The sequence below is a fragment of the Nuphar pumila genome, chromosome 1 (assembly GCF_984573655.1).
Source record: "Nuphar pumila chromosome 1, dmNupPumi1.hap1.1, whole genome shotgun sequence".
NCBI classification, from domain to species: Eukaryota; Viridiplantae; Streptophyta; class Magnoliopsida; order Nymphaeales; family Nymphaeaceae; genus Nuphar; species Nuphar pumila.
In genome coordinates, this window is record NC_143249.1 from 178,386,709 (window position 1) to 178,406,075 (window position 19,367).

At 36.6% G+C, this 19,367-nt stretch overlaps 1 protein-coding gene and 1 non-coding gene across 2 annotated transcripts; one reads left to right on the plus strand and one right to left on the minus strand.

Annotated features, from left to right (window-relative positions):
- Positions 1-11,422: 11,422 nt before the first annotated feature.
- TRNAS-AGA (transfer RNA serine (anticodon AGA)) lies at positions 11,423-11,504 on the minus strand. The gene has a single exon. It is a non-coding gene; the product is annotated as a tRNA-Ser (tRNA).
- A 97-nt stretch (positions 11,505-11,601) lies between these two features.
- On the plus strand, positions 11,602-17,145 carry LOC149851441 (uncharacterized). The gene is made up of 4 exons (XM_090000749.1): positions 11,602-12,208; positions 14,476-14,716; positions 16,358-16,475; positions 16,642-17,145. The coding sequence occupies exons 1-4, from the start codon at positions 11,682-11,684 to the stop codon at positions 16,731-16,733; spliced, it is 978 nt and encodes a 325-aa protein (XP_089856875.1). The 5' UTR covers positions 11,602-11,681; the 3' UTR covers positions 16,734-17,145.
- Positions 17,146-19,367: the final 2,222 nt, after the last annotated feature.

Consider the following 19,367-nt stretch of genomic DNA (forward strand, 5'->3'; position numbering starts at 1 on the left):
CTAAATTTTCTAAATTTTCTTTATAAGTACTGAAGTTTATCATCCAACAAATAATTTTTCTTTTTATAGATGGCTGTTAATTAAGAACTACATAGAGAATTAGAATATAAAATGAATTTAAGTATAAATAAAATGTATGCAAGAATGGAACCTTGACCACCTAAATGTATATCGGTGCATGTTTACATCACAAGCATAGAAGAAAGACCCTGTATTACCAGAAAGTCTTAATTGGTTGGTTGACTCATGGCTAGACCTAAATTTTGATATAAATGCAGTTGAGCATCTACCTATTGAAGCATTGACAAAGCATCTAGGGTTACAAAGGAAGTGTATTATAAGTGCATGTGTTATTGCTTTGTCTTTTGCCTTTATGTTCTTTTTTCTATTGAAAATGAGTTCAAATATATATATATATATATATCAATTCTTCATAATATATATAAAATTTAATATTGTTTTTGTATGATAGTAAATATTCTCATATAATTCAATTTTCTACAGTATATTATGATCCAATATTGTTTGAATGAAATAACAGATATCGATATATAGTTATTCACGATGAGGATGTGCACTTTCTTTTTTCCCGTGCAACAATTCACCACCTGCCAGCCAAGGTGAACACTTAGACCATATCAACTTCAAGAGAGGAAGAGATGCCCTCCATAAACACCACAAACCACTACAACTCTAGAGTCATCTACGATTGTCTCAAGTAAATATTAATCCAATATTTCTTTTGATAATTAAAAATTTATTATTGTCAATCTTATTAATATATATTTAATTTTTTACAATAAATTAGCAACAATCAAATCTTCTCAGTGCAAATGTGAAAAGAACAAATATGTAGCCCACCAAAAATAAATCAAGCAATAAAAGGCTTCAATTAGTATCGAGCCTAAGATGCAAGGAATTATGGACGAGGGCGCCTCAGGAGTCTCTAAAATACTTTCATGCATCATCAGAGAGCGTGCCAGCATGACTCACAAGTCATGGATAAACGTCCTAGAGGATAAGAAGATGGTGTTGCATGAGATAGTTTATGTAAGTATATTGCCTAACTATATTTTGATAAACAGATTAATCTATAAAAAAAGTGTACTAATTAATATTATGATAATTGGGTGCATGTAGAGTTTGATTTAGACAAGGATATAGCTAAACATCGTGCTAACATGGATAAGCATCTTCGCCTATCATACTCAAGGGTATGAGAACATTTTTACAAGCATTACAAGGGGTTTGAAAACCACGATGAAGCAGCAAAACATCATTCTGAGGGAGTCGACTATGAAGTGTGGAAAGGGATTTGCAACTTTTTTACGAGAGACGATTGGATGATAAATATTGGATATATATCCAAAAGTAAATGAATGTTCAAACTTTTAGATTTTTCGTGAACTAATTGATCTTTCTTTGATTAACAACGAAAATCGTAGAAAAATTCTGCAAATAGAGAAAAATAGATAGTTCAACATATCAGTGGATCGTCTTCGTACATCCATAGGTTTCATACGTGGGTAAGTTTCTTATTCTCTAACTTTATTTTTTTATATAGTAGTATAATGTTAAATATGTTTGATTTAATAGATTCTAATTTTGTTATTTGTAGACTGAAATAGATGGGCAAAAACTGACAATGAGTGCCTTTTACAAAGAGACACACACTCATTCAAATTGTACGACATTCATCTGCAGTAAAGCAAAAAATACCTTTATAAGTAACTCACATATTGTAACAATAAAGCAGAATCCACATTCATTCATTCTATTTTGTATATTAACATCCTGCAGAACAAGCTACACTCTGTGAAGATTGAAAGTGATAAAACATGTTCTTCACAAGAAGGCTCGTCAATGTCGTAGCAAGACATCTTTGCCAAAGTCCTTGGGCAGCGGTCTGGACATATGAGAGGGATGGGTGCATTTGCCTTTCTCAGCTGGAAGCAACACAATCAAAGCTCTAACAATTAAGAGAACAGCTGTAGTGAGAGAAAGAAGACCGAGATCAAGAAAAAAAAGAAAATAAAAAGTTTAGAGAGTAGATGCAGACTTTTGTAGATTCTCTCGAACAGAACCCCATCTTAGATCTCTCTTATTTTTTCGTAGATAAAACCACCAAATGTATATTTGTTTGATGAACATGTCATAGTTTTTTATGTCATGTTATCTTTTAAGGACGTGTCTGTTTATAGTTTTTTTTTTCTATTTGACCTGTATTAAATATTTTTTTTTGTAGTTAGTGTGAAGTTGGTTATATATATATATATATATATATATATATATATATATATATATATTTATTGATGAAGTTGATATTCTCTTGAATGTGAAAAGATGTTTTGTTAATGTTATCTTTATGCTTTTCTAGATTCTCATGTAAGTGCAAGAACAAGCTAAAACATTATTGAGCCTTCAATCATAATATGATTAAAATATTTATAAGTTATCAGACTGAATTTTTATATTGCTATCATCATCATTAACATTGTCATAATTAAGTTGTCAGATTGTAGTCATTCTTGAAGTGTGTTGCAGGTTTGGAGAAAATATAAGGGAGGGGTTTGAAGAAGGTGTATGTTTGTTTTTTGAAGTGTATGTTTATATTTGAATATATGTTTGAAGTTGAATGTTTGAAGGAATTGGAGAGGATAAATGTTTGAGGAGGTTAGAGAAGTGTGTTTGTTTTTTGAAGTGTATGTTTATATTTGAATGTATGTTTGAAGTTGAATATTTGAGGAAGTTGGAGAAGTGTATGTTTATATTTGAATGGATGTATGTTTGAGGGTGTTTGAAGTGTATATTTGAACTATATTTTTTATTTTATTTAATGTAATATAAAAAATTTAAAACTAATATAATTTTTTTTACAGGTTTAAGGCCTATAACGCAACATTTTTGTGTCACTGTTATAGGCTTTAATACTATGTCTCCATTACAACCTATAACAGTGATGTAGTTGTCGCCATCATAGCCTAAAATGAGAACTTGCTTCTCGTCATTATAGACTATAACTGTGAGTTAATTCTTCCCATTACAGCCTAAAACGATGACATAAAAATGTCATTATTATAGATATGTTGTTGTTATAGGGTGGGTCGCCGCTAGTGGTGTTCCCAATTTCAGCAAAATTCATCGTCGGTGTTGGGTCACACATTAGCGATGACCTATAAATGTTGTTATTACTCAACTAAGGCAAAAAATTGGTGGTCATTATTTGTTGCCATTATAGACTTATAGCGGCGATAAATAGGCCAATAGCAATAAGAAACATCATTGCTATTGACTCTCATCCTTGTAGTGAATATGGCAACAAAAAATCACGATAAGCACAATAAGGCTATCTTGAAATCACAACAATTACTCTCGTGATATCAAAACAACCTTCCTTTTCTTTACACTCTCCCCTCGAACTGGAGCATGAAGATCTCAAATGCCCAATTTGAAAATAAGGTTCATAAATTGTTCTTTTCATACATCCTTCATGAACAAGTTTGCAAGTTGGACCTTTGATCGACATAGACAGTTTTAATCACTCCATCAACTATTTTTCTCGCACTATATGACAATCTATATCAATGTGTTTTGTCCTCTCATGATAGAATGGATTTGTAGCAATATAGATAGCTACTTGATTGTCACAATATAATTCAACAGGCTCGTGATGAGTGACTTGAAGATCAACCAATATGTATTTTATCTAGACTATCTTGCAAACAACATTGGTCATCACCCTATACTCTACTTCTGCAAAAGATTGAGACACAATATTGTGTTTTTTGGATTTCCATGAGACTAGACTTTGTCCCCCCAAAAAATATAGTAACTAGTAATTGACTTGCGAGAATCAGGGAATTCAGCCCAATCCGAATCACAAAATGCCTTAATGTGTAATGATGATAATGCATGTAACTGAATTCCTTGACCAGGATTCTTCTTGAGGTAGCGAACAACTCATATGGCAGACTCCATGTTAAGATGTTAGTGATTTTGCATAAATTTGCTTAGGACATAGACAACATATAAAATATCAGGTCGGGTAATGGTGAGGTAGATCAACCGTCCAACCAAACACTGATATATCGAGGGATTCTCAAGCAACTCTTTTTTAATGAGCTTAAGCTCTAACATTGTTCCATGTGAAATTCGACAAGTTGCTCCCAATAATCTCCTTTCACTAATAATTTTCAAAAAATATTTTCTCTAAGAAAAATAAATTCATGCTTTGGACCTAGACACCTCAATAGCTAGGGAATACTTGAGTAGACCAAGGTCTTTAATGTGAAAATGTTGACTTAAATAGACCTTGAGTCTTGTCACAACCTTTTTATCATTTCCAGTAACTATTAGGTCATCTACGTACACCAAAATAGTTGTGAATGAATTATTTTGAATATACATAAATAAATAATAATATGCTTTAGACTGAGAGAACTCATACCCAATGAGAGCGTCTGAGAACTTGGCAAACCAATTTCAAGCTGTCTGCTTGAGACCATACAAAGAGTTGCTCAATTTGCACACAACTGACTTCCCCTGATAAACGAACCCTGGTGGCATCTTCACATAAACTTCTTTATGGAGATCACCATGTAAGAATCCAAAGTCTGATTGCTGGAGAAGGCATCTCACAATAATCAGTTTTGGCTACAAGTGGAAATGTCTAATGGTAGTAGAATAAAACATGTCCCCATTAAGATCCAAAGAAAACATCTCACAATAATCAGTTTTGGCTACAAGTGGAAATGTCTAATGGTAGTCTAGTCCTTCTTGTTGCAAATACCCCTTTGCCACTAACATTGCCTTATAGCGTTCTATAGTACCATCCAATTTGTATTTTATCTTGTATATCCACTTGCACCCTATAGGTTTGACACCCTTAGGTAGATCAACAATTGTCCAAGTGTTATTCTCCTCTAAGGTGCACATTTCAGTAGCTATAGCATCTTGCCAATACTTCTCATCCATGGCTTGAATAAATGTTATAGGCTCATATTCAGAGGAAATGGCTACTAGAAAGGCTTGATGGAATTTTATTTTTTTTTGAAATGGGACGAAGTTGACTAAAGAAAATCATGTACCTTTGCTGTTAGCTTGCCATAGCAATGAACTTGGATGAGGTGAGGTTTGAGCTATTGAGCAGTAGAAGTCTTTCAGCATCACATATGGTCTACGTTCTCTTAAGGATCGATGTAGACCATTTTGGTTCTCATTTTGAATTCCATTCTCAGTTGATAATTTTCAAAGGGTGGTTCAAGAGCCAATTCAATCTCAAGACAGTCATGTCTTTCTTGGAAAATAGGTGATTCAATTATAGGGACAAGTAGCATGAGTTTGGGTTTCATCTCATTTTTCTCGTGAAACAGAAAAATATTTTCATGAAAAAACACATCACAACTAGTGAAAAGAATATTTTATTCTAAATCATAAACTTTGTATGCTTTCTGAGCAAAAGGGTACCCAAGAAAGACATTTTTTGCATGAATCAAATTTAGATTTATTGTGATCAACATTAGTAGTATAGCAGAGACAACCAAACACATGTAAATGAGCAAAATCGGTGTTTTTGATAAACAACTGCTTAAAGAGAGCTTTACCATCAAGTTTTGGTGAAGGGATTTTATTAATCAGATAAGCTAAAGTCAGCACACATTTCTCTCAAAACTTATATGGTAAGTTGGCTTGAAACATCAAGGCCCTAACAACCTCCAAAATGTGCGCTCAATAGCCCCATTTTGCTGGGGTGTAGCAACACAACTATGTTGATGTACAATTCTATAATCGAGCAAAAAAAATTGTATTTCATAAAAAAAAAACTCAATCACATTATAAGTTCTCAGATTCTTAACTTGAGTATGATATTGAGTTTGAACCATGCACAAAAAAGATTAAAGCAAGCTTTTCACTTCATATTTATGTCTCATTAAGTAAGTCTAAGTGCATCTAGTAAAATCATCCATAATGCTTAAAAAATAATGGGCTCCCAACAAAGAAGATTGAGAGTAAGCATCCCAAATGTCAACATGAATTAATTCAAAAGCAACAATTGTTGAAATAGAACCAGTACCTAAAGGCAAACTTGTTTGGCTCAAGGACAAATCTCACAATGGCAAGTATCATTCAAAGTGATGCTAGAATCATATATATGCAGAAAAAAGTTTCATATGAGACATAGATGGATGTCTTAATCTCTAATGCCACAGGTCAAATGAGGGACAATATGAGGCCAAGGCTGAAGGTGAAGATAGATCGTGATGAAATATATACAACCTATATTGCTCTTCACCCGCTCCAATCTTCATCCCTGAGGCAAGGTTCTAAATGATACACGATTCGGAAAAAAAGTGACGAAACAGTTTAGGGACTTTGTCAATTTGCTAACTAACAAAAGATTTAACTTGAAAGAAGGTATGTATAGGACATCTTTCAAAACAATTTTATCAGATATCTTGGCTAACTCTTGGTCTTGAGTTTGAATAGATAGACCATTTAGAAGTTTAACAGAATTACACAAATCATTTTTCAATACATCAAAACACAATTTTGAGGAAGAAGTAATATGTACACTTTCCCCATAATCGATGATCCAAGAAGAAGAAAGAGAAGGATTGAAGCAAGACAAACCTATAAAATTTGCCAAGGACACATAATTTTTTTATGAGTGCCATGAGCTTATTGTACTAGTCTCGAGTATGACTAATGCTTGTCCCATATTCATACCAATAGGAGTTAACCCCACTTCAGTAGCATTGATAATAATTGTTTCTTGATTTGGTTTATAAAATTTGTGTCCCAGAGGATAACCATTAAACTTGTAACATTTTTCTTTAGTATAACCAATTTCATTGCAATAAGAACAAGTTGGTCATAAGTGATGAGTGCCAATGAACTTGATTCCTCGTCCATCTTGAGGAGGAACCCGAGTACTAACAAGAGCAACACGATTTGAGGAGGTAGGGATAATACAAGTCTCACATTGCTTCTCCTCTTGTAATACTAAAGAATATGCTTTTTCAATAGTCAATAGGGGATCCATGAGTCTGTCCTCTAACAACAGTATACGAGTCATTCAATTCCATAAGAAATTGAATGATTCTTTCCCTTTGTTGTTGCTCATAAATAACTTTCAAGGCTCCACATGAATAGGTGGGCATAGGACAATATAAAGCTAATTCATCCCAATATCATTTCATAATAGTGAAATAATTTGCAATGGACATAAATTCTTGTTGCAACCTAGAAATAACACTTTGAATCTGAAAAATTCTTGGAGCATGGCTCTAAGTAAATTGCTCATTGTGAGTCCAAACCTCATGAGTCATAGCACTGTTGGCTAATTCTTGAGAAATCGAGTTAAGTAACCATATTGTTCCCACTTAGCAAACTCCGGCAAAGTAGTCTCGGGAGGGGTTATGGTCCCATCAATAAATCCTAATTTGTTTTTTGCACTTAAAGCCATCACCAAGGTGCGAAATAGTTGTCACCATTAAAAGGTTGGGACACAAGAACAACACCTAGACTATCCAATTGATGCAAATAGAATGAGTTGGTGACATAAAAAACAAAAACATTTTGTCTTTGGTTTTGATTTTGATCAGCCATAGATGCTTACCTCTGAAATAATGACCAAGAATACCAATCACACAAGCAATTGTTATAACGCACATGGCAGACCAACGACAGAGGGATGCACACAACAGATAGGTGATTCTATCGCAAGGGAGAGGATGCAAGGAATACAATAAGCGCACCTGGGTGGATAGCCAACGCACCAGGGAACAGTGGCAGACAACGAGCAATCTATGTGTCAGCCAAGGATTGACTCTAGTCTTACTAGACAACCAGAATGATCCATAGTCTCTGCAAAGGTCAGCAAGCAACATGATAACCAAGAGGGCTCAGTGAGCAGACTTTGCGATAGCCAGGGAAGAGCAGCAGATGGAGTGCTCAATGAGGAAGATGCTTGAAAGAAAAAATTGAGTAGAGAGGCACGACCAGCTCTGGTACCATGTGAAGTGCAATATCAGAAGTAGACACACAGAATGAGAGAGAAAATTGATTGTCATTGAATATGGAAGTAATATATACATTATATGAAGCAGGCAAATCCCATACATTATGGGATTGAAGAAGAAAGAAAAAAAAGAAGAAAAATGCAAAGAAAGGAAATTACATATGACAAAACATATCACGGTAAGCATGATAAGACTATCTTGAAATCACGACAATCACTCTAGTGATATCAAAACAACCTTCCTTTCTTTACATGTTTTAAAACAAGGGAAGGGGATGATGTGGTTGTCAGTGATTGGACCGACTACCTTGCAAGTTACTTTATCCGATTACCGTATTTGCCTTCGAACAAATATGATATGCCATAAATATGAATAATTAGAGCTGGTAAACGAGCCCAACGAACCGAACAAGGGTTGTTTGGGCTTTCCTTATGTACAACAAGCCAATGCTCAACTCGGCTTGTCTGGCTCATGCGAGCCAAGCTGAGCTCGAGCTCGAGCCAGATGAGTTGAGTCATGCATTGGCTCATTAAAAAAACATTTTTATAGGGTCCATAGTGAAAATTGGAATCCTGTCCTCTTGGTTGCCCACACATTAGCTTTCATATGTTTTTTAACATGTATTACATATAAGCTCATCTAAACCAGCCTCAACAAGATGAACCGAGATGAGCATTCATTGTTCATGCTCAACTCAGTTACATTATATGAGCCGCTCGTGGCTTGTCTTGCGAGCCAACTTGATGATCATGAACAAGCTTCAGGTGAGCTGAACCGAGACGAGCCACGAGATGCTCGGCTTGTTTATGATCCCTATGAATAATAGGTGGAGTCTTGGTGATGGCATCGATTGGATATATGGATTACATTTTATGCATGGATGAGCATTCATTGTTCATGCTCGGCTTGGTTACACTATATGAGCCGCTCGTGGCTTGTCTTGTGAGCCAACTTGATGATCATGAATGAGCTTCGGGTGAGCTGAACCGAGAGGAGCTACGAGCTGCTCGGTTCATTTACCAGTCCTATGAATTATTGGTGGAGTCTTGGAGATGGCATCGATTGGATATATGGATTGCATTTTATGCATGTTTGTAAGATTCATTATTTGTGTTCCAGACCATCATGTTTTTCACTTTCGAGGCACCCTTGTGGGGCACTTTGCTTCTAAGCCCGTGACAGTTTGTATCGAGAGGGTGGTGTGTGTTCTCCCCCGAAGACGGTCATTAGCTACATTGCGTGTTCGGGGGGTCTCAATGAGCGCCACATATGTAAGCACATGGGGCTCATATCCCCATGTTTGACAGCATCAATTAGCGTTGGAGTTCGGTGCGGTTGCAAAGACTTAAGGATCCTTTCTTGCTATTATCGCCATGAAACGATAGTTTGAGAAAATGACAAAAATGTCTTCCATTAAAAAAAAGGAAACGATGGTTCAAAAAAAGGACAAAAATATCCTTCATCCAGAAAGTCGAGGATGATGTTAACTCTTTAAAGTCTAAGCAGCGAAACAAACCTGAAACACTCTCTCTTTCTTTTCTGTTTGAACTTTCCGTCATCATCTAAGGTGGAGCAAATAAAAATCCTTGAAGAAAGCGAGATGGCCATAAGGCTACGAATATATGTACAGACAAATACATGAATTTTAATTTGTGCATATGATAACCAGCAACCACTGAGTTTGATACAATATCCATTAAACCTAGGATGTTCTCTGCCAGATGACCACAATACTGCGATACCTGAAGTAATTGTGAAAGCCATGAAGAAAATATTAAATGAAATCTCACATTGGTTATCAGGCACTGAATTGATGAAAAAATGACTAAAGTTGTGACAAAAGCAGAACCACGCCTGGAACTATTTTCAAGTTGATTTTTGTTGAAATATGAATATCAGGAGGAAACAAATGGCTCAACAAGAATATTAATGTTCTTATTTTGAATCTAAATGCATATGTGAATTCCTTGCACATAAGTTAATGAGGGCAAAAAGTTGATTTTGAGCACCACATTTACCTCAAGGTCTGCCCATCACCGATCATGATCAATACCTTGTATCCATTCTTGTGCATCCAATGTTAACAAAAAGAATCATAAGACGATTAAGGTACACTAAAATTTACCTTGAACAAAAAATATACAGTTACTACCTTCGTTATAGACTCAACAACAATAGCTTTCCCTTCGCTTCTAGATGTTGGCTCTTCCACATCAAATCCAACAAACTCACTAGCGCTTCCAAAGCATAAAAATGGGATTTGAAACTGATTAGAAAAAAGAGCAAACTGCAGATTTTGCTCAATATCCTAAGAAAAAAGAAGAACCAAATGTAAAAACTGAATAAAAATTAGTCATTGATGCGTCAGAATAAACATACAATCTGAGATGTCTATATTTTAGGAAAAGAAAAGACATAGTAGTGATATACTAAACGCAGTTGATTGGGCATAATATGCACCAGGTTAGTGTTTCATATTACTGCTAAAAGAGAAGGATAAGTGGGACATATAATCATCAACCAACAGCCGGAAGAAAGGGGCAAAGCCTTTTTAAGTTTGAATACTAAAGAAATCCCTTTTTTGGAAGATGCAAGACCGTTCGGAACTATAAACAAACTGCAACTACACATATATGATGTCTAGTAAATGCATTGATGCATGAGGAGCTAACACACATAATATGAATGAGAGAGAAAAAGAGAGCTTACCAACATTGTTGTCAAGTGTCTTTGTGAACTGATTCAAAGCAGGAGGAACCCTTAAACGCTAAAGAACTATTCCAGTGAACGAAAATCATCAACTATTCTAATGATAACGAAAATCATCAACAAACCATAGAAAAAGAAAAAGATAACACAAAATTCTAATCTTCAAACGGTAGCAAAATGAAAATCATCCTGATCCCCCAAAACTCTCTCTCTCCTCTGGGCGGCGACTGACTCTATTTTTTTACTAATACGATTTAGGATTAGTAAGTTAGAATATATAAATGTAATTTTTTTTTGTAATTTTATTACTTAGCTTAGGGTATTTTAGTAATATTATTAACGAGGGTGGGATGGGTGAAAGTGTAAGTCCATCCGGGGATGAATTTTAACCTTCATCCCCATTTCATGCTCTGCATTCCCTTTCAAACGGGGATGAGGCAGGGCGGGGCCCCATTTTCCCCCGGTCCACTGCCATCCCTATATCAACTGGTGTGATGTTAGCAAATTGCCTCTCATGGACAATATGCATTCTTTATGCCATTGGTTGCATTTTTGGCATCCATTTGAATTTTAACGGGTTGGTTCAACTCCATATCCATAAAAGGGAGGGTCAACCTTGATGCCCGGAGACAAAAAACGCGTCAAAGCAACTGACTAAATAGATAAAGAAAAAAATTAAAAACGATAGAAACCGTGGACGGCAGGATTCGAACCTGCGCGGGCAGAGCCCACATGATTTCTAGTCATGCCCGATAACCACTCCGGCACGTCCACCACCTGTTGGTCAGGTTTTCCCATAATTTATTTTTATTAAACTTCAAAACAAAATTCTTCCCCCAAAATAACGTCCTGCTTCCGCCCCTATATCCGTTGCCCTAACGGCCAAAGCCGCCCCTCTTTGCGCGCGCACACCCACACACGGAGAAGCCGCCCCGGCCGTCCGGTGCTGCAATGGGGAAGCTTCTCTGCGGCCCTCCCGCCGCCACCACCCTCCCCGACGCCTTCCAGACCCCAACCCCTCACCTCCCCTCCGCCCCCGCCGTCGATTGGGACGCCGTTGACGGCCTCGACGACCAGCAGCGGCGATCCCTGGCCAGGCTCTCCGCCCGCGGCGTCCTCTGGAAGCACCCCTCAGATCCCGACTCCTCCGCCGCTTTCCGCCTCTTCCACGGCGGTGACGTCCAGGCCGACGGAAACTGCCTCTTCTCCGCCGCCCGCGCCGCCATGGGCTTCTCCTCCTCCAAGGTCTCCGCCAGGGATCTCCGCCGGAGGACGGTCGCCCGGTTCGCGGCCGACCTCGAATCCGGCGTGATCGTGAGGGCGGGCCTCGACGAGGCTGTCCGGCACCTCTACTCGCCGGACCTGCGCGGCGGTTGGGGGGTGCACGTCGTCCAGGAGGTGAAGCTCCTCGCGAGGAAGGGTGAGCGGGAGGAGCTCGACGCCGCGATTTCCGAGCTCGTTGATCTGGGGTTGCAGAGGTGCGCCTCTCGGATCTTCTTCTCTTCCTTCGTTTTCTCCTCATTCCTCTTTGCTAGTTTTCGATTGCGTTCTTGATCCCGCTAGGGTTTCTGTTCTGGCTTGCTTACTAACTTGTGATTAGGCTTCTGATTGGAATTTAGACTTTCTGAAACATACATATCATACAAAAATTGGTGTTTGTGTTGATCGAGTTTGCTGAAGAAGAGAAAAGGATGATGGGAATTCGGTGTTTGCATCTTTTCAATGATTTAGTGTTTCTCTGTTTCGGTGGTTATGGTTTCTGGTTCTTCTTAAGTTATTGATGATTTGGGTGTTAGGGTTTTGTGGTTTCTGAGAATTAGGGTTTCTATCTCTCGGGAAATTAGGGCTTCTCGTTCTGAAACTAGGGATTATGGCTTTCTGAAACTCAGCGCTTCCGTTGTAGTGAGGGGTGGGGTTTGTGGTTGTAAACGCCGGGTGAGATTGCTAATCTCACCCAGCGTTTGACAGGATCCGCTCTCGTTGTAATGTTTAGGTCCTTTTTCCTAGTTTTATCTAATATATATGTCAAAGATTTTGAAGCGACTAATTGCTGGAATTTGCTGGAATTACCATTTCTATTTAACAAAGAACTTGTTTGGTATTAAGTAGGAGAAGACAATTTCTTGCAAAAAACCTGCAGTGTGTATGTGTGTGTGTGTTGTTGGGGGGGGGAGGTTTTATTGAGGGTTGGAGATAGTATTTGTTACGAATATCTGTAGTTACAAATGCCTCTAGATTACCACAGCGCATGTTGTTTTGATCCAACCGGACCTCATAGATGTATTCAACATGGTAATGCTAGGAATTGACATTTTGATAAAAAAAAATTTCAACCTAAAATTATGATTTTAGTTGTCAAAATATCACACATAGTAGGCTGTTGAATTATCAAGACTGATAAATTCCTGCTCACTGTTGTAATTGGATTCTCCAAGACTGATTCCCACTAAAAAAACATGTAGATCACATCTGTAAGGCTAGTTTCATGAAAAGCAACCAAAAACTAAGAAAAAAAGAGATATTTGTACATACCTATTTTGTAAAGAGGTAGATATCAAGCTAGAGGCTTTTTGCTGTCTGCATATATTCAGTAGTATATTGAGAACAACTAGATATTTAAGATAAATTGGAAAACTGCATTAGGGAGAAAAACAGGTATAATCTCAGTTTATATGATTTCTTCAGATTACTGAGTACGGTTCTCTTAGGGGGTGTTTGAATGTACCCACTAATCCAGAAAACTGACCCAAGTTGGTTTATTGCATTTTGCAGCACAATATAACATCCCAACTCAAGTAAGTTTTCTGGATAAGTAGGCGCATTGAAAGCATGCAACCCCTTGTCTAGAATGCTTCGGTGGGAATTGCATTGTGTGGAACAATGTGATATCCCATATTATCTATTTTTTAAAATAAATGGATGCATTTGACCACCCCCTTATAATGGATCATAGCTTTTTATAAAGACTTCGGATGTTTGTACCCTTTGAAGTGCAAAGGGAAGTGGAACTTAATGCGGTAAAGAGGCATTAATGCTTTGTAGGTTGTGAAGACTAGTATTTCTGTTGGGAGATTGGAGTTTTGCTTCATTAAAAATTTAGAGTCCGAATTCTGTCCCTTATCTTATCCTTTTTGGATCATTGGAGGATATCAGGATGTCTATACTTTTGGAGTTTGTGGTTTCTGTTCCTGGCCATTGATTTTGAAGTCAAGTTTGTGCTTTCTGTTACTGACCATTAGTTTTGAACTTCTCATCATGTAGTGGTGTAATAATATTTCTTGTTGTGTACGTATGTCTAAGTATTTTACACTCTTGAGCTTATTGGAAACCAAAACCAAGTTTAGGATTTGTGAGCTTTCAAAATTCAGCATTTTTTATTTTTTGTTTACTTTTTGTGATACTAAGGCTTCATTAACTTTACTTGTCTGACAGTGTACAGCTTCCTATGGTGAAATGAAAATGAACATTTAGTTTTTCGGTGATCTTTTTTTTCATTACTATTCTTATTGTTCTTTTGTTTTTTTTGTATTGACATTTTATATTATTCATTTGATTTCCCAACATGGTAAAGTAAAGCTTGGTATGGCTGTTGCTTTCATGCAATAGAAAATCATCGTGGTGATCTCTTTGTGGGGTCCATGAGTCATTTGTGATTGCATGGTTCATTTAGTATTAATATTTATGACATTTCATTTTGATAGTTTTATTAAGGTTTTGTAATAATATCTATATCTTTTATGTGAAGGGAATCTGCTGCAGAGTCCATATACAAGGAACGATGCACTTCTGTTGATGATGGTCCAAGCTGGGCCAAGTACATGACTGTCTCAGGTTCTGCAGATGATGAGTATGATATCATTTCTTTGCAATATATGGAAGACGGTTTGTTGTCAGTAGATGACAATAGAGAGGGGCATGCTGCTGCATTTGGGGATGACATTGCAATTGAAAGTCTTGCTACTGAGTTTGGAAGAGAAATATTTGTGGTAAAGTTTATGGCTCTGTCCATAATTCTGCATTAAATTTTGAGAAGCATAGAAACAACCATATGGAAATTCTACTATTTTTAATTTTATAAGGGGTGATGGATTACTTAATGTGGATGCATTATCAATTATGCACACTGTTTTCTCTTTAAGGGCAGTTGATAGAGGTGGCTATTCTGTGATGCTAGATTTTTGCCTCAAATATACAAAGGAAAAGGATAACTATTTTTCATTTGTCTTTTGTTTGCATATAGATTTCCTCTGTTGGCTCTATGGATGTGAGCACTCTGAGTTTGCTATATAATTTAATGCAGTGAATTGACTGCAAGATTTTTTCCTGAATGGGCAATGGATTCTTCAGAAGAAAAGATTTCTTCCATCTACCAGAAAGCAACTCATACTCAGAAAAGAGAATGTATAGCAATTGGTTATATAATATCATGTGCACTGATGCAAAAACATAGTGTTTGTTTCATGTGTTGAGAATTTGTGTAAGTTCCTATTTATCCTTAAAGTTTCAGAGACTAACTTGCGAGCTGAAATTTAACTTCCATCTTTTAGGCTATGATAGTGCTACAGACTTACTGATAATCAAGTTCCATGTTCTTGAGTTCTTCCAAGTTATTTAAGAGCTATTGTGAGATGCACATGGACATGGTCATGGATACATAATGGGCATGAGAATTCTATAAAGAAGTAGGGCACAGGAACAAGTTCACACACACATACATACATACGTACATACACCCTCTTGTTCAATTGCAAGGTATCAACTCAATATTGAAGTTCATTAGGAACTAGAAATAAAGTAGTGTCAATTACAAATCATGAAAAAAGAAAACAATTAATGGCTAAGTACAAGCTTTATGATCATAAAAGAGATAATTGATGAAATCATCTGACCATGTCTAGTACAGCCTCAGAGTGTGAGCGTTCCCTGTGAGTGACACACCATAAATGAAGTACTGGTCTAACTTAGCTTCTAAGAGACTAATCTTCATAGTGCACATAACTATATTGCGACTTGATATCTAAGTATGTTGCATTATATAATGCCTTCTGTTTTGACATTTTTCTGTCTGAAAGTATCATAGCCCTTAATTTTAAGAAGATAAAAAAGAAGAAGCATAACAATCCTTCTCTAAAGAGATTTGTCTTGATGTGTCTTGCACGTTGAACAATTAGTTGTCCTACTTTGACTTTGTTTTATCTTAAGTTGACTAATCTGAAAGGCATGGGATTTGTTTTTATTGAAATCCTTTTTATTGTGTAAGGTGATTAATTCATGTATATGTATATGTAACAGGTTTATCTGATTAAAGTTTATTGCATCAATATACCTGTAGTTGAACTTTGAAGAGTTGGCATTCTGACTCTTGGCTTAACCTGTAGCCCAGGGTGAGAATTCTGGTATCAGGTGACTCTCCTTGGTTTGCAAAGCAGCAGTGACTCATCTGAGGCTGTTTGGCCCAAGTCATTTTCTTAGTGGACTATGAAGCTGACTCATGACCTTCCTTGAAGGACTTGGTTGGGTTGCATACTTGTAAACATCAGTCCAGATTACAGCAGTATCCTGCAAAGTAGGATAGCTGCATTATCTGCATCTTTGCACATTTTAACCCATCTATCCTTCTTGTACAGGTTCAGGCTCATGGATCAGATGCTATGGTAGATGAAGATAATTGTCTGTTCTTCCTCCCACATCGTCCTCGGGGTCAAATTTCTGAGCCACCAATTTTCCTATTTATGAAAGGGAGAGGTAATCAATTTTGCTCTATTTCATATCATGTATTGTTTAGCAAATAAACAGTGATGCTTTTCCCACCTCCATTTTTTCAACACAATAGTATGATGCTTCTCCCTGGTATGTAGAACAGTTCTGTGGCATAATTATGGGTGTGCTAATTGGTTCCACTTACCTACAGGTTGGTGTGGTGCTGGTGCTGATCACTATGAGCCCTTGATTTGTTTCTCTGTTCCAATTGCTTCACAAGAGAAGGCAGCTGTTGTGCTTTGAGCGCTATTAGGTCCTGCAATGTGTACTAGAGCTGTTGCTGTGTTCTTACATATTTTGGATGAGCCGGTTTAAGTGATTCTTTTTGGTGCAAGGCTGAAGCTAGATTGAAGCAGTGATTTTTTCAGAGATGATTTTGTTCTCCATAAGGATCCAATTCTAACCTGCAGGTCTAGCGTTTCTGCCTGTGTGTGCCTCCATTTGGTACCAATGTAATGATATGTCCAGTTTTATTGTTGTGGGGTTTCAGAAAGGGCTGTGGAATTCATTGTTCTGCTGTTGTTGTTGCCTGGTAGATTTTGCATTCTAGTTTCTCTGTTGTTGTGGACAATTATTACTTGTTAGTTTGATGTAGCAGGCATGAGACTATATTCTGTATGACATGTAGTATTATTTCAATTTCAATTTATAACAATTTTTCTTGTATTGCATATGTGGCATTTGTGCCTCAAGGGGGGTTGGCTTAGTTTGGTGGGGCCTTGGCTGCTAGATGGGCAGTCAAGGTTCGATTCCCATGGGTGTCACTCCTCTGTGCAAGCCAATGCGTAGCATAGGCCCCAGGGGCAGGGGTCCTAGCCTCAGAGTTTTACGCTGCTGGCATGACAACCGTAGGTATGGCAGGCTGAGCCAGCTCGACCAGGTCTTTGTGCCGGGTGCAGTTTCTTCGGGTTATAAATCCAAAAAAAAAATGTGGCATTTGTGAATCAGAAAGTTCAAGGTTGGAAAAAAAATAGTTTTTTTTTCATGTTAAGATGTTTTGGTGATAATTGGTCGGAATATAATCTTTTGGCTTGTAAATTTATTGCCATGGTTTAGAATTCTAATGAATGCAAGATAGAAAGCCATGACAAGGAATGGTTGCCTCCAGAAGTTATTTTTGATTGCAAATATGTTGCGATAGAGATGGGCTTGAGTCATGCAAGGGACCCACTTGAGCTAAGCTTGATGTGGTTGATAAGGTATGCCTTTCCCTTTCTTAGCAATTCAGGTGTCATCACCAATTAATATATTGCATATGGGCATCACTTTTTGGGCATTCTAGTCTGTAAGTTTTGGGTGAGCTTATTTAAGAACCAGATTGACAAATATTTTTTTGGATCAGGATCCATGTTTGTTGAGTTTTTCTATCAGATCCAATTGTGTTTGAGATCATTAAATATCATGTGCATGTTTGTGTGTAGTATACTTGTTTAAAAGTGGATTGGACACTATTATGTCTCATTTTAATCATGACCTTTTTTTGTCTTTTTTGGATCCAATTTAGGTTCATAATTGTGTGGAATAGCAAAATATAATCTTAGACAAACTTGTGTTTTGGGTGAGATATGCATATTTTTATGGCTAATTTAACTCACTACAGTGATGATTGCTTATTTGTTGTGATAAACAAGAATCACTTTATGGATTAAACAAATAGTGGAATCTCCTTTGAGTAAAGATAATAAATCCATATCTAGTTGAGAAAGTTTTTTCACTTGATATATCTAGAACCTCTTGACACACATGCTTGAATGATTTTTTGAAAAGGTAGTTAATAAGAATTTCTCTTTGGATATGTTGGATCTAGAAAGACCTCTTGCATGATGACATGAATTTGTGAGATCTTAAGATATATTCTTAAATGAAAAATGTGATATTTGCATGAATTTTTAAAATTCATTAATCTAAGTCATGATGTTTTTTGTCTTATCACATTTTGCATGATTAACTGTGATATTTGCATGATTAATCTAAGTCATGATATTTGCATGATTTGCATCTTCAATTTGCACGATTTTGCATGAAAAATGTGATATTTGCATGATTAACTGCTAGCAAGTAATTCTTTATTCTAGAACATATGCATCTTCAATTAAGAAAGAAGTTTGAGTGTGAAAATGATGAAAAAATTAAATAAAAAATGAATTTGATCGAGTGTAACCCAAGATTCAAACAGTCTTAAGATCAAGAATGGGCAATATTGTTTTGTCGAAGAAAATTGAAAATTATTGCTATGTTGATATATGGCTAACCGGGTCACTTTTCTGATTGAATGGTATCAAGACATATATACCCAATGACAATTTTATTAAAAGATATATAGATAAAGGGTGGTATATAAATTCTGGATCTATAATCTAGTTATGTATGTGTGAGACATGCAAAATCTCAGGTTAGATGAGAAGTCTACATGAAAGATTATCATGGCAAAGAGAGTGTTGAACATTGTTTCACCTCTGAGGAAAAGGCTTACTGTCTAAGATGTGCATGTACCCACTAAGACGAACATGTTAGCATTATGGTTTTTGTTAATATTTATCTGACAATTTTATATTGCCAAAGAATTGTGTTTGGAGGAAAGTATTTACTTGCTATCAGTTAATCAATTTGAAATTTGCTAATAAAGCTAATGTTATTTGTTAATATGTTTAATTCTTTTGACTCATGACATTGATTAAGTATGATACTTAAAGGCATGAGCATTGGTTCTTCCTGAATTCATATACGACATGAATATCCTTCAGTTAAAACCTTGTGGTCTGATTAAATGGTTACATTCATCAATTTCTATGGGAGTCATCAAATCATTATTACAGGCTAGTTGGCCTAACTCTTCCAAGAATAGGACCCACTTGAGCTAAGCTTGGTGTGGTTGGT

Excerpts from the sequence above, each read along its gene's own strand:
- LOC149851441 (XM_090000749.1), top strand. The coding sequence starts at position 11,682 with ATGGGGAAGCTTCTCTGCGGCCCTCCCGCCGCCACCACCCTCCCCGAC. Across the intron at positions 12,209-14,475 it reads GTTGATCTGGGGTTGCAGAG|GGAATCTGCTGCAGAGTCCA; the intron begins GTGCGCCTCTCG and ends TTTTATGTGAAG. Across the intron at positions 14,717-16,357 it reads TTGGAAGAGAAATATTTGTG|GTTCAGGCTCATGGATCAGA; the intron begins GTAAAGTTTATG and ends CTTCTTGTACAG.